The following is a 15,226-nucleotide window of genomic DNA, read 5'->3' as shown; positions in this document are numbered from 1 at the left end:
GTCCGGCTGCCCCACAACAACCACCAAACAGGTCAGCCTCCCTTTACCTACACCAGATAAAAAAATACAAAATATTGCTGCAAGCAGCCATGGCGGGGTTCAAGCCCTATGGCACCCACAGCGCCCTTGGATATTGGCTTATCTCCTCACAGTGTAGCTAATTAAATATATCAACATACTGTACTGTTTGTAAACAGTTTTTGACTAATGCTTTTTACAGGCCCCATCACAGAGTCCTCCCCAGTACATCTGAGCAACCTGAAGCGTGCGTCCCAGCTGCGCCAGCCGCAGCCGCTGCTCTACATCACCACCACGGGCACCGGAGGCCAGCGCATCCGCAGGCACTGAGGGCCTACAAGCCTACCACTCTAGGGTCATGTTCAGTAGGGCATGGAATGGAAAACATTTAGCAATGTGACATTTTTTGCAATGGAAATCAAAAATGAATCCAGGCAGTCCTTTTCAGTTTGTTGCCTAATGGACACGACCCAGGGTTTTCTTACACAGGACCCTCCAACACCAGCACAACCCTGACCAGCTGACCCTGAGAATGTGGACTGGACTGGACTAGAAAATGACTGGACTGTACAAAACTGGACTCTCCAGCTCCACCTTCATGCTCCTGATTGGCCCACAGCCCAGTCTAACCCTGTGTCCTTGAGCCCCCCAATGCCCTCTGGCCCGTGACCTCTGACCTGTGACCTCCATCCTGGCTGTACGTTGAACCCAGAGACCTAGCTTTCCCTCGTGCTGATCACAGAGAGAGACACTAATAGGATGGATGATGCCCCAAGACAAGAGGCTTGAATACCTCACCATCACAGACTCCAAAGATTACTCTTGTCTGTTAGTGCGTCCAAAATGGCACCCAAATGGCCCTGGTCAAAAGTAGTGCACTATATGGGGAATAGGTTGCCATTTCAGACACACTGTTACTGTTTTCCCTTGCTCCTCTTGTTTCCCACGTTTCCACTGCTCAAGTGCTCCTGTGAGTGACCATCCAGTGGCCACCACTAACCGCTACTATGGCTCTGTACACACTCTGGTTGTACAGATAAAATGGCACAATGGTTATGATACAACTGAGAGTTTTTCTGCGTAAAAATATTTACACAAGCGTTGTGTACACATTATTTGTGCATACAAACTATGTTGTATCACAAAAATATCAGTTGTATCACAACCAATGTGTCAAATGCATTGAACGTCAGTTGTAGAACCTGAGTGGTAAGGGGCCTCTGCTGTAAAGCAGACATTACTAATTGTTGCGCAACAATAGCCTAGTAGACTACATCCTACTGCTTTGATGACATGAAATGCTTATTATCATGATAATGTGCTGATGAAGCCTCAATGTTACATCAAGCTAACAAATGAATTGATTTTGAAGAAATGTTAACTAATGTAATCTAATTTATAGACAGTCAGACAGCTGTTTTTGGGTCAATCCAACCTTTTTGCTTTGAGGTTAAATTATAAATAAAAATAGTGCACTAAATAGGGTGCTATTTTGAACAGTTATTGAAACAGCCCATGGTCTATGCCTTCTTCTCACCTACCCAGACATGATTTGATCCTGTGTTTATGGCTGCCTTTTCTTGTTATTATCCAAACTACAGTCTTTGTCAGAGTTTTCATATTTACATTTTTTTCTATGCTTTGTTTTGTAAAAAATAACTTTTTGTAACGAAATAAATTCCAGTAAAAACCTAAAGATGTTTGTGATGTGATTCATATCACTGTATGTATGCATTCTGGGTAAGTTTACCCTAGGTACAGATCTAGGATCAGCTTCCCTTTCCCCAATCACAACCTTAACCATTAGTAGGGAAAATGCAACACTGATCCAATATCAGTGTCTAGGGGGAACTTCACCCTACACCGTACAGTGGGGAAAAAAAGTATTTAGTCAGCCACCAATTGTGCAAGTTATCCCACTTAAAAAGATGAGAGAGGCCTGTAATTTTCATCATAGGTACACGTCAACTATGACAGACAAAATGAGATTTTTTTTCCAGAAAATCACATTGTAGGATTTTTAATGAATTTATTTGCAAATTATGGTGGAAAATAAGTATTTGGTCAATAACAAAAGTTTCTCAATACTTTGTTATATACCCTTTGTTGGCAATGACACAGGTCAAACGTTTTCTGTAAGTCTTCACAAGGTTTTCACACACTGTTGCTGGTATTTTGGCCCATTTCTCCATGCAGATCTCCTCTAGAGCAGTGATGTTTTGGGGCTGTCGCTGGGCAACACAGACTTTCAACTCCCTCCAAAGATTTTCTATGGGGTTGAGATCTGGAGACTGGCTAGGCCACTCCAGGACCTTGAAATGCTTCTTACGAAGCCACTCCTTCGTTGCCCGGGCGGTGTGTTTGGGATCATTGTCATGCTGAAAGACCCAGCCACGTTTCATCTTCAATGCCCTTGCTGATGGAAGGAGGTTTTCACTCAAAATCTCACGATACATGGCCCCATTCATTCTTTCCTTTACACGGATCAGTCGTCCTGGTCCCTTTGCAGAAAAACAGCCCCAAAGCATGATGTTTCCACCCCCATGCTTCACAGTAGGTATGGTGTTCTTTGGATGCAACTCAGCATTCTTTGTCCTCCAAACACGACAAGTGGAGTTTTTACCAAAAAGTTATATTTTGGTTTCATCTGACTATATGACATTCTCCCCAATCCTCTTCTGGATCATCCAAATGCACTCTAGCAAACTTCAGATGGGCCTGGACATGTACTGGCTTAAGCAGGGGGACACGTCTGGCACTGCAGGATTTGAGTCCCTGGCGGCGTAGTGTGTTACTGATGGTAGGCTTTGTTACTTTGGTCCCAGCTCTCTGCAGGTCATTCACTAGGTCCCCCCGTGTGGTTCTGGGATTTTTGCTCACCGTTCTTGTGATCATTTTGACCCCACGGGGGTGAGATCTTGCGTGGAGCCCCAGATCGAGGGGAGATTATCAGTGGTCTTGTATGTCTTCCATTTCCTAATAATTGCTCCCACAGTTGATTTCTTCAAACCAAGCTGCTTACCTATTGCAGATTCAGTCTTCCCCAGCCTGGTGCAGGTCTACAATTTTGTTTCTGGTGTCCTTTGACAGCTCTTTGGTCTTGGCCATAGTGGAGTTTGGAGTGTGACTGTTTGAGGTTGTGGACAGGTGTCTTTTATACTGATAACAAGTTCAAACAGGTGCCATTAATACAGGTAACGAGTGGAGGACAGAGGAGCCTCTTAAAGAAGAAGTTACAGGTCTGTGAGAGCAAGAAATATTGCTTGTTTGTAGGTGACCAAATACTTATTTTCCACCATAATTTGCAAATAAATTCATAAAAATCCTACAATGTGATTTTCTGGATTTTTTTTCTCAATTTGTCTGTCATAGTTGACGTGTACCTATGATGAAAATTACAGGCCTCTCTCATCTTTTTAAGTGGGAGAACTTGCACAATTGGTGGCTGACTAAATACTTTTTTCCCCCACTGTATGTATGTAAGCACTGCAGTTCACTTCCTCAACAGTAGATAGTGACGGAAGAAAACAGTGAAATCAAAAACATCTGCAGTACTACCAAATGACCACTGTATTCTTCTCTTGTGTTCTCATGTCCTATGACAACTTCAGTACACAATGTCCCAACAAAGAGGTCCTTGTGCTGATGTGTGATCAAAACAAAGCTTTCCACAATTATATACTGAACAAAAATATAAATGCAACATGCAACAATTTCAATGATTTCACTGAGTTACAGTTCATATGGAAATCAGTCAATTGAAATAAATAAATTAGGCCGTAATCTACAGTGGCTTGTGAAAGTATTCACCCCCCTTGGCATTTTTCCTATTTTGTTGCCTTACAACCTTGAAATAAAATGGATTTTTGAGGGGGTTTGTATCATTTGATTTACACAACATGCCTACCACTTTGAAGATGCAAAATAAGACAAAAAAACAGAGAACCCCCCCACAAAGTCAATACTTTGTAGAGCCACCTTTTGCAGCAATTACAGCTGCAAGTCTCTTGGGGTATGTCTCTATAAGCTTGGCACATCTAGCCACTGGGATTTTTGCCCATTCTTCAAGGCAAAACTGCTCCAGCTCCTTCAAGTTGGATGGGTTCCGCTGGTGTACAGCAATCTTTAAGTCATACCACAGATTCCCAAGACATGGTGGTACCATGGGGGGTGGCCATACCACAGATTCCCAAGATGTGGTCCTCTGTAGCTCAGCTGGTAGAGCACGGCGCTTGTAACGCCAAGGTAGTGGGTTCGATCCCCGGGACCACCCATACACAAAAAAATAAATGTATGCACGCATGACTGTAAGTCGCTTTGGATAAAAGCGTCTGCTAAATGGCATATTATATTATTATATATTATATACATTTAAATGTTTCCCCTTAAACCACTCAAGTGTTGCTTTAGCAGTATGCTTAGTGTCATTGTCCTGCTGGAAGGTGAACCTCCGTCCCAGTCTCAAATCTCTGGAAGACTGAAACAGGTTTCCCTCAAGAATTTCCCTGTATTTAGCGCCATCCATCATTCCTTCAATTCTGACCAGTTTCCCAGTCCCTGCCGATGAAAAACATCCCCATAGCATGATGCTGCCACCACCATGCTTCACTGTGGGGATGGTGTTCCCGGGTGATGAGAGGTGTTGGATTTGCACCAGACATAGCATTTTCCTTGATGGCCAAAAAGCTCAACTTTAGTCTCATCTGACCAGAGTACCTTTTTCCATATGTTTGGGGAGTCTCCCACATGCCTTTTGGCAAACACCAAACGTGTTTGCTTATTTTTGTATTTTCTTTAAGCAATGGCTTTTTTCTGGCCACTCTTCCATAAAGCCCAGCTCTGTAGAGTGTACGGCTTAAAGTGGTCCTATGGAAAGATACTCCAATCTCCGCTGTGGAGTTTTTCAGCTCCTTCAGGGTTATCTTTGGTCTCTTTGTTGCCTCTGATTAATGCCCTCCTTGCCTGGTCCATGAGTTCTGGTGGGCGGCCCTCTCTTGGCAGGTTTTTGTGGTGCCATATTCTTTCAATTTTTTTATAATGGATTTAATGGTGCTCCGTGGGATGTTCAAAGTTTTGGATATTTGTTTATAACCCAACCCCTGATCTGTACTTCTCCACAACCTTGTCCCTGACCTGTTTGGAGAGCTCCTTGGTCTTCATGGTGCCGCTTGCTTGGTGGTGCCCCTTAGCTTAGTGGTGTTGCAGACTCTGGGGCCTTTCAGAACAGGTGTATATATACTGAGATCATGTGACAGATCATGTGACACTTAAATAAAGTCCACATGTGTGCAATCTAACTAATTATGTGACTTCTGAAGGTAATTGGTTGCACCAGATCTTATTTAGGGGCTTCATAGCAAATGGGATGAATATATATGCACGCACCACTTCTTCGTTATTGATTTTTTTGAAACAAGTAATTTTTTTCATTTCACTTGTCCATTACATGAAATCCAAATAAAAATCCATTACCTTCAGAAGTGACATAATTAATTAAATAAAGTCCACCTGTGTGCAATCTAAGTGTCACATGATCTGTCACATGATCTCAGTATATATACACCTGTTCTGAAAGGCCCCAGAGTCTGCAACACCACTAAGCAAGGGGCACCACCAAGCAAGCGGCACCATGAAGACCAAGGAGCTCTCCAAACAGGTCAGGGACAAAGTTGTGGAGAAGTACAGATAAGGGTTGGGTTATAAAAAAAATAGTTTCTGAACATCCCACGGAGCACCATTCAATCCATTATTTAAAAAATGGAAAGAATATGGCACCACACCAAACCTGCCAAGAGAGGTCTGCCCACCAAAACTCATGGACCAGGCAAGGAGGGCATTAATCAGAGAGGCAACAAAGAGACCAAAGATAACCCTGAAGGAGCTGCAAAGCTCCACAGCAGAGATTGGAGTATCTGTCCATAGGACCACTTTAAGCCGTACACTCCACAGAGCTGAGCTTTACGGAAGAGTGGCCAGAAAAAAGCCATTGCTTAAAGAAAGAAATAAGCTAACACGTTTGGTGTTCGCCAAAAGGCATGTGGGAGACTCCCCAAACATATGGAAGAAGGTGCTCTGGTCAGATGAGACTAAAATCGAGCTTTTTGGCCATCAAGGAAAACGCTATGTCTGGCGCAAACCCAACACCTCTCAACACCCGAGAACACCATCCCCAGTGAAGCATGGTGGTGGCAGCATCATGCTGTGGGGGATGTTTTTCATCGGCAGGGACTGGGAAACTGTTCAGAATTTAAGGAATGATGGATGCCGCTAAATACAGGGAAATTATTGAGGGAAACCTGTTTCAGTCTTCCAGAGATTTGAGACTGGGACGGAGGTTCACCTTCCAGCAGGACAATGACCCTGTCACGCCCTGGCTCTGGGGACTCTTAAAAGTTGAGCCAGGGTGTGTAGTGTCTATGTTGTATTTTCTATGTTTCGTTCTAGTTCGTGTTTTCTATGTTGGCCAGGGTGGTTCCCAATCAGAGGCAGCTGATTCTCGTTGTCTCTGATTGGGAACCATACTTCAAGGCAGCCGGTTGGCACTAGTTTATTGTGGGATCTTGTTCTGTATAGGTTTGTGTTGGTGAACCTGTAGACTTCACGTATCGTTTTGTTGTTTTGTTATTTTGTGTAAAGTACTCATTAAAAGATGTACGCATATCACGCTGCGCCTTGGTCCGCTTCATCCTATAACGATCGTGACAGACCCTAAGCATACTGCAAAAGCAACACTCGTGTGGTTTAAGGGGGAAACATTTAAATGTCTTGGAATGGCCTAGTTAAAGCCCAGACCTCAATCCAATTGAGAATCTGTGGTATGACTTAAAGATTTCTGTACACCTACGGAACCCATCCAACTTGAAGGATATAGCGGTGTTGTAGAACATTTGGAGAGCAGCTTGACACAGGATCCCAAGAAAATGTGTTTTATTGGGTGTGCTCACGTAACCTACTAGCCTATAGTCGTTAGAAGGATAATTTCCATAAGGGGAAATACTACTGTTAGTAAAGCACCATGTATAAGGTCGTTAATAGTTGTCATTATGGACAGATTTTATGCAAGGTGTTCGCCTAGGCTACGTAGCAGAACGTTGTAGCGAATTCGGAGGGCAGACTGACAGGGACTCAACCCAAGTTCTCTTCGCATTCAGTGACGGTGGCAAGAAAGTTTTTTGTTTGTGCTCACCATTGCCGTTAGAAGAGTGTATGCCCATAGTCTGAACGTGTGTGTGTGTGTGTGTGTGTGTGTGTGTGTGTGTGTGAGAGAGAGTTATTAGATCATAAGATTGATAAGTGTGAGCAGTGACGCCCATTTGAACAGTGGTGGAAAAAGTACTCAATTGTCATACTTGAGTAAAAGTAAAGATACTTAATAGAAAATGACTCAAGTTAAAGTGAAAGTCACCCAGTAAAATACTACTTGAGTAAAAGTCGAAAAGTATTTGGTTTTAAATATATATAAGTATCAAAATTAAATGTAATTGCTCAAATATACTTAAGTATCAAAAGTATAAATACTTTCTTATTCCTTATATCAAGCCAGGGGCACACTCCAACACTCAGACATCATTTATAAATAAAGCATTTTAATCTTCAGTGAGTCCACCAGATCAGAGGCAGTGGGGATGACCAGGGATGTTCTCTTGATAAGTGTGTGAATTGGACCATTTCCCTGTGCTGCTAAGCATTCAAAATGTAACCAGTACTTTTGGGTGTCAGGGAAAATGTATGGAGTAAAAAGTAAATTATTTTCTTTAGGAATGTAGTGAAGTAAAAGTTGTCAAAAATATAAATAGTAAAGTAAAGTGCAGATACTCAAAAAAACTACTTAAGTAGTACTTTAAAGTATTTTTACTGAAGTACTTTACACCACTGCGTTTGAACAAGTGTATTGGATCATTAGTTTGATGGCCATTTGTCTGTTTTGCCCCTACTTTTTACCGCCCACACACACAACCAGCCCGTCTCTACCTATGTATGTAACCACAGTTCCTCCTTCTGAAAATAATCTGTGGCACAACCTTATCCAGGTCCTAATACTTATAATAATAGGGTTATTACACTGTATGTACTAAAAGAGCAAAGTTTTCCTTCTTACTAAAGCCAATTCTAAAGTATAGTTTCACCAAGTCATCAACAGTGGAGTGCACAGCAACAGGGAGCCAGGGAGACATGCATTTAACCAAATACCGTACGTTAATCTTGAAATATAACTGTGACTTTGTTATAAAAATGTTGACTTTATTCTCAAAATTTTGCCACTTTATTCTCTAAATATTGCCACTTTATTCTCTAAATATTGCCACTTTTTAAAAATACTATAGTGCAAAAAATAATAATCCAAGTACCACCACCCGTCACAGTTTATTTATTTTTTCTCTTTACTTGGCCCTAATACTCTTCCGTAGTTGTATGTTTAGTGTTGTAGTATGACTACTCTAACATGGTTGGTGTTGTGTTGTAGTGTGACAACTACTCTAACATGGTTGGTGTTGTGTTGTAGTATGACAACTACTCTAACATGGCTGGTGTTGTAGTGTGACTAGTATTCTAACCTGTGTTGTGTTGTGTTGTTGCAGACCACAGCCTTCTGGTGCCCCCCCACCTTCAGGAGCTGTATGGGATGTACATGAGAGAGCTGGACGAGAGGAACCTGGACAGAGCCATGGCCCTGGACAAAGTCACCGGATGCACACTCAAGGTAGACAACAGATGCACACACCACACACATGCACACACACACATTAAAAGCCCTGGACAAGATCACTGGACGCACACTCAAGGTAGACAATAGATAGAGAACGTGATTGAGATTGAAATCGAGATCACGCACAGACAGACACACACACACACAATTCTAACATATAAACGTATCCTTCCTCCTCTACCATTTGCTGTCTCCAGGAGGCCTCCCTGCCCAAGATCACCCTACCCAGCCGAGGTCGTGGCCCGCTGCAGGACATGGACTCAGACCAGGAGAGCGTTCGCACCATGGGCTCAGAGACCAGGCATGGCAGGGCCAAGGCCCGCAGACACACCCTGCCACCCATCCTACCTGAGCCTGAAGGGTAAGAGGACAGAGGGACTGGGAGATTGGGAGGGTGGGAGAGAGAGAGAGAGGGTGGTGGTTGGTTTAGGAGGAAGAAACCCTTTAGTCTGTATCTCCATCTTATCCTTCTATTGAAGGACATTAGTCTAACTGACTATCTTTCTCTCTCTGTCGTTCTTTCTCTCGCTCTCTATCTACCCCCATTCTTCTCACAGAGACAACAACCGGGTGTTTAAGAGCAGTCCCCATGCCAGACAGATTAAACATTCTGCTGTGATGACCCCCTCCTCCCATCCACATCAACGGCCAGGGGAACAGAGAGGTGAGAACACAGTACCATCCACACTGTGGATATAAACTAGGCCCGATGCAGCTATTGCCATTATACCTGAAGTGTGGAGACATCATAGTAATGGAGGTTACAGCCATATCAGAGCAACATTTCTACCAGGTTTCATATGTGCATACTCCCCTATGAGAGTGTGAGTATAATGCCACATGTCCCCTCTCCTCTGTCCTCTCCAGCTGCAGCCATTGGCTCCAGAGACCACTCTGAGCTACAGCCACCTCAGCCACAGTGTCAGCAGTCACCTGGACTCCTCCCCCCGAGAGCAGCGAGACGGGTCAGGATATCCCCCTCACACGTAAGGGTAAGCGACCCCCAAGGGCTACAGCAGACAGGAGCGATACAGGATAGGGAGTACTTTGGGTACAGAGGTAGGATCTTATTTTGAGACAGTTTGCAATAGCAGGAAAATTATCCTTTAGCAACAGGAAATGTGAATTATTATGTGGATTGTAATTAATTGACATTTTTGTAGAGGTTGATACATTTTTCGTAAGGGAAAATCAAGTCTGAAATTAAGTAGAAATTACAAACTTCAGAAGCCTTTTTAAAGGTCAAATACACTACAAGTTTTACATTTCCTACATTGCAGGAAAGTACTCCTGCAACCGGGTGATCAAATTAAGATCCTACATCTGTAGATGTGGGCACGGACCACAAACTGATGGAATACAGAATATAGCCATTATACATCTAGGGGACAATTGGGGACAATAACGTTTATATGTTATTATCTTATCTTAGGTCAGGATGCTGGTGTACTAGATGAGTTCATAGTAGAGCCTCTGTCTCGATTTCCTACTAATCAAATGTCTCCCTTGATTCAACAGAGAGGCAGCAGATCCTCAAAGGGATCCACAACATTGCAGTAAAGGCCGCTTGCCGCCGCTCCAAAGCCCTGGAAGTGGACGCCCTGAGGCTGCCCCCTCCCTCCCTCCCCCCTGGACCCCAAGAAGCACAAGAGCAGCTTGTCTCTGAGCGAGGCGCCCCCTAGGGGCCTGACCCTGCTTCGCGGCCGGCAGCCCAGCCCCGAGCTCCGCCACGCCACCTCAGATGAGAACCTATCCAGCAGCACAGGGGAGGGGCCTGGCTCCCTGGGCACCTGGACACGCCCACGCAACCGCCAGCCCGCCCCCCAAGAACCCAAACCCCACCCCCCGTGAGCAGGACTTCGAGGCTCGCCGCCGGAAGAAACGATCCCGCTCATTCGAGGTCACAGGTCAAGCAGTAAGTAGCATGTTCATTATCTAGCTCCCTGAGAAGGATTTGATTATTCAGTACTGTATGTTAGTAGAGTCATCAGCAGCTGTGATTGATTGATTGATTGATTGATTGATTGATCAAATTACATTGACATATAAAGTGGCTCCAGCCGGAAACAACGTTACAGTAAATAGCCTACATGATATCAGCCTTAACACACTACTCAATCCCTCCCCCTGCTCAGCTGTCTCAGTCTAAGACCATGGCAGCCCAGCGTGTCCGCCCGCTGGACAGCACTTCAGACCCCCACCTCCACATCAACGGCCAGCCCCAGGCCCCCCTGCTACGCCCACAGCACAGGGGGGTCCCTCCTCTCACCAAAGTCCGGCTGCCCCACAACAACCACCAAACAGGTCAGCCTCCCTTTACCTACACCAGATAAAAAAATACAAAATATTGCTGCAAGCAGCCATGGCGGGGTTCAAGCCCTATGGCACCCACAGCGCCCTTGGATATTGGCTTATCTCCTCACAGTGTAGCTAATTAAATATATCAACATACTGTACTGTTTGTAAACAGTTTTTGACTAATGCTTTTTACAGGCCCCATCACAGAGTCCTCCCCAGTACATCTGAGCAACCTGAAGCGTGCGTCCCAGCTGCGCCAGCCGCAGCCGCTGCTCTACATCACCACCACGGGCACCGGAGGCCAGCGCATCCGCAGGCACTGAGGGCCTACAAGCCTACCACTCTAGGGTCATGTTCAGTAGGGCATGGAATGGAAAACATTTAGCAATGTGACATTTTTTGCAATGGAAATCAAAAATGAATCCAGGCAGTCCTTTTCAGTTTGTTGCCTAATGGACACGACCCAGGGTTTTCTTACACAGGACCCTCCAACACCAGCACAACCCTGACCAGCTGACCCTGAGAATGTGGACTGGACTGGACTAGAAAATGACTGGACTGTACAAAACTGGACTCTCCAGCTCCACCTTCATGCTCCTGATTGGCCCACAGCCCAGTCTAACCCTGTGTCCTTGAGCCCCCAATGCCCTCTGGCCCGTGACCTCTGACCTGTGACCTCCATCCTGGCTGTACGTTGAACCCAGAGACCTAGCTTTCCCTCGTGCTGATCACAGAGAGAGACACTAATAGGATGGATGATGCCCCAAGACAAGAGGCTTGAATACCTCACCATCACAGACTCCAAAGATTACTCTTGTCTGTTAGTGCGTCCAAAATGGCACCCAAATGGCCCTGGTCAAAAGTAGTGCACTATATGGGGAATAGGTTGCCATTTCAGACACACTGTTACTGTTTTCCCTTGCTCCTCTTGTTTCCCACGTTTCCACTGCTCAAGTGCTCCTGTGAGTGACCATCCAGTGGCCACCACTAACCGCTACTATGGCTCTGTACACACTCTGGTTGTACAGATAAAATGGCACAATGGTTATGATACAACTGAGAGTTTTTCTGCGTAAAAATATTTACACAAGCGTTGTGTACACATTATTTGTGCATACAAACTATGTTGTATCACAAAAATATCAGTTGTATCACAACCAATGTGTCAAATGCATTGAACGTCAGTTGTAGAACCTGAGTGGTAAGGGGCCTCTGCTGTAAAGCAGACATTACTAATTGTTGCGCAACAATAGCCTAGTAGACTACATCCTACTGCTTTGATGACATGAAATGCTTATTATCATGATAATGTGCTGATGAAGCCTCAATGTTACATCAAGCTAACAAATGAATTGATTTTGAAGAAATGTTAACTAATGTAATCTAATTTATAGACAGTCAGACAGCTGTTTTTGGGTCAATCCAACCTTTTTGCTTTGAGGTTAAATTATAAATAAAAATAGTGCACTAAATAGGGTGCTATTTTGAACAGTTATTGAAACAGCCCATGGTCTATGCCTTCTTCTCACCTACCCAGACATGATTTGATCCTGTGTTTATGGCTGCCTTTTCTTGTTATTATCCAAACTACAGTCTTTGTCAGAGTTTTCATATTTACATTTTTTTCTATGCTTTGTTTTGTAAAAAATAACTTTTTGTAACGAAATAAATTCCAGTAAAAACCTAAAGATGTTTGTGATGTGATTCATATCACTGTATGTATGCATTCTGGGTAAGTTTACCCTAGGTACAGATCTAGGATCAGCTTCCCTTTCCCCAATCACAACCTTAACCATTAGTAGGGGAAAATGCAACACTGATCCAATATCAGTGTCTAGGGGGAACTTCACCCTACACCGTACAGTGGGGAAAAAAAGTATTTAGTCAGCCACCAATTGTGCAAGTTATCCCACTTAAAAAAGATGAGAGAGGCCTGTAATTTTCATCATAGGTACACGTCAACTATGACAGACAAAATGAGATTTTTTTCCAGAAAATCACATTGTAGGATTTTTAATGAATTTATTTGCAAATTATGGTGGAAAATAAGTATTTGGTCAATAACAAAAGTTTCTCAATACTTTGTTATATACCCTTTGTTGGCAATGACACAGGTCAAACGTTTTCTGTAAGTCTTCACAAGGTTTTCACACACTGTTGCTGGTATTTTGGCCCATTTCTCCATGCAGATCTCCTCTAGAGCAGTGATGTTTTGGGGCTGTCGCTGGGCAACACAGACTTTCAACTCCCTCCAAAGATTTTCTATGGGGTTGAGATCTGGAGACTGGCTAGGCCACTCCAGGACCTTGAAATGCTTCTTACGAAGCCACTCCTTCGTTGCCCGGGCGGTGTGTTTGGGATCATTGTCATGCTGAAAGACCCAGCCACGTTTCATCTTCAATGCCCTTGCTGATGGAAGGAGGTTTTCACTCAAAATCTCACGATACATGGCCCCATTCATTCTTTCCTTTACACGGATCAGTCGTCCTGGTCCCTTTGCAGAAAAACAGCCCCAAAGCATGATGTTTCCACCCCCATGCTTCACAGTAGGTATGGTGTTCTTTGGATGCAACTCAGCATTCTTTGTCCTCCAAACACGACAAGTGGAGTTTTTACCAAAAAGTTATATTTTGGTTTCATCTGACTATATGACATTCTCCCAATCCTCTTCTGGATCATCCAAATGCACTCTAGCAAACTTCAGATGGGCCTGGACATGTACTGGCTTAAGCAGGGGGACACGTCTGGCACTGCAGGATTTGAGTCCCTGGCGGCGTAGTGTGTTACTGATGGTAGGCTTTGTTACTTTGGTCCCAGCTCTCTGCAGGTCATTCACTAGGTCCCCCCGTGTGGTTCTGGGATTTTTGCTCACCGTTCTTGTGATCATTTTGACCCCACGGGGTGAGATCTTGCGTGGAGCCCCAGATCGAGGGAGATTATCAGTGGTCTTGTATGTCTTCCATTTCCTAATAATTGCTCCCACAGTTGATTTCTTCAAACCAAGCTGCTTACCTATTGCAGATTCAGTCTTCCCAGCCTGGTGCAGGTCTACAATTTTGTTTCTGGTGTCCTTTGACAGCTCTTTGGTCTTGGCCATAGTGGAGTTTGGAGTGTGACTGTTTGAGGTTGTGGACAGGTGTCTTTTATACTGATAACAAGTTCAAACAGGTGCCATTAATACAGGTAACGAGTGGAGGACAGAGGAGCCTCTTAAAGAAGAAGTTACAGGTCTGTGAGAGCAAGAAATATTGCTTGTTTGTAGGTGACCAAATACTTATTTTCCACCATAATTTGCAAATAAATTCATAAAAAATCCTACAATGTGATTTTCTGGAATTTTTTTTCTCAATTTGTCTGTCATAGTTGACGTGTACCTATGATGAAAATTACAGGCCTCTCTCATCTTTTTAAGTGGGAGAACTTGCACAATTGGTGGCTGACTAAATACTTTTTTCCCCCACTGTATGTATGTAAGCACTGCAGTTCACTTCCTCAACAGTAGATAGTGACGGAAGAAAACAGTGAAATCAAAAACATCTGCAGTACTACCAAATGACCACTGTATTCTCCTCTTGTGTTCTCATGTCCTATGACAACTTCAGTACACAATGTCCCAACAAAGAGGTCCTTGTGCTGATGTGTGATCAAAACAAAGCTTTCCACAATTATATACTGAACAAAAATATAAATGCAACATGCAACAATTTCAATGATTTCACTGAGTTACAGTTCATATGGAAATCAGTCAATTGAAATAAATAAATTAGGCCGTAATCTACAGTGGCTTGTGAAAGTATTCACCCCCCTTGGCATTTTTCCTATTTTGTTGCCTTACAACCTTGAAATAAAATGGATTTTTGAGGGGGTTTGTATCATTTGATTTACACAACATGCCTACCACTTTGAAGATGCAAAATAAGACAAAAAAACAGAGAACCCCCCCCACAAAGTCAATACTTTGTAGAGCCACCTTTTGCAGCAATTACAGCTGCAAGTCTCTTGGGGTATGTCTCTATAAGCTTGGCACATCTAGCCACTGGGATTTTTGCCCATTCTTCAAGGCAAAACTGCTCCAGCTCCTTCAAGTTGGATGGGTTCCGCTGGTGTACAGCAATCTTTAAGTCATACCACAGATTCCCAAGACATGGTGGTACCATGGGGGGTGGCCATACCACAGATTCCCAAGATGTGGTCCTCTGTAGC

The 15,226-nt window shown here is 43.8% G+C and overlaps 1 protein-coding gene across 1 annotated transcript in view; it reads left to right on the top strand.

Moving 5' to 3' along the window:
• Window positions 1-12,693, top strand: part of LOC121547565 (kinesin-like protein KIF19) — an 87,545-nt gene extending 74,852 nt beyond the window's left edge. The window contains exons 18-19 of the mRNA XM_045209785.1: window positions 10,861-11,029; window positions 11,219-12,693. Of these exons, the coding sequence (XP_045065720.1) occupies window positions 10,861-11,029; window positions 11,219-11,346 (297 nt within the window). The 3' untranslated portion in view covers window positions 11,347-12,693. The remainder of the gene's footprint in view (window positions 1-10,860; window positions 11,030-11,218) is intronic.
• The last annotated feature ends 2,533 nt before the right edge of the window (window positions 12,694-15,226 follow it).

The sequence above is a fragment of the Coregonus clupeaformis genome, chromosome 31, assembly GCF_020615455.1.
Source record: "Coregonus clupeaformis isolate EN_2021a chromosome 31, ASM2061545v1, whole genome shotgun sequence".
NCBI classification, from domain to species: domain Eukaryota; kingdom Metazoa; phylum Chordata; class Actinopteri; order Salmoniformes; family Salmonidae; genus Coregonus; species Coregonus clupeaformis.
This window is presented reverse-complemented; position numbering and strand designations above follow the sequence as displayed.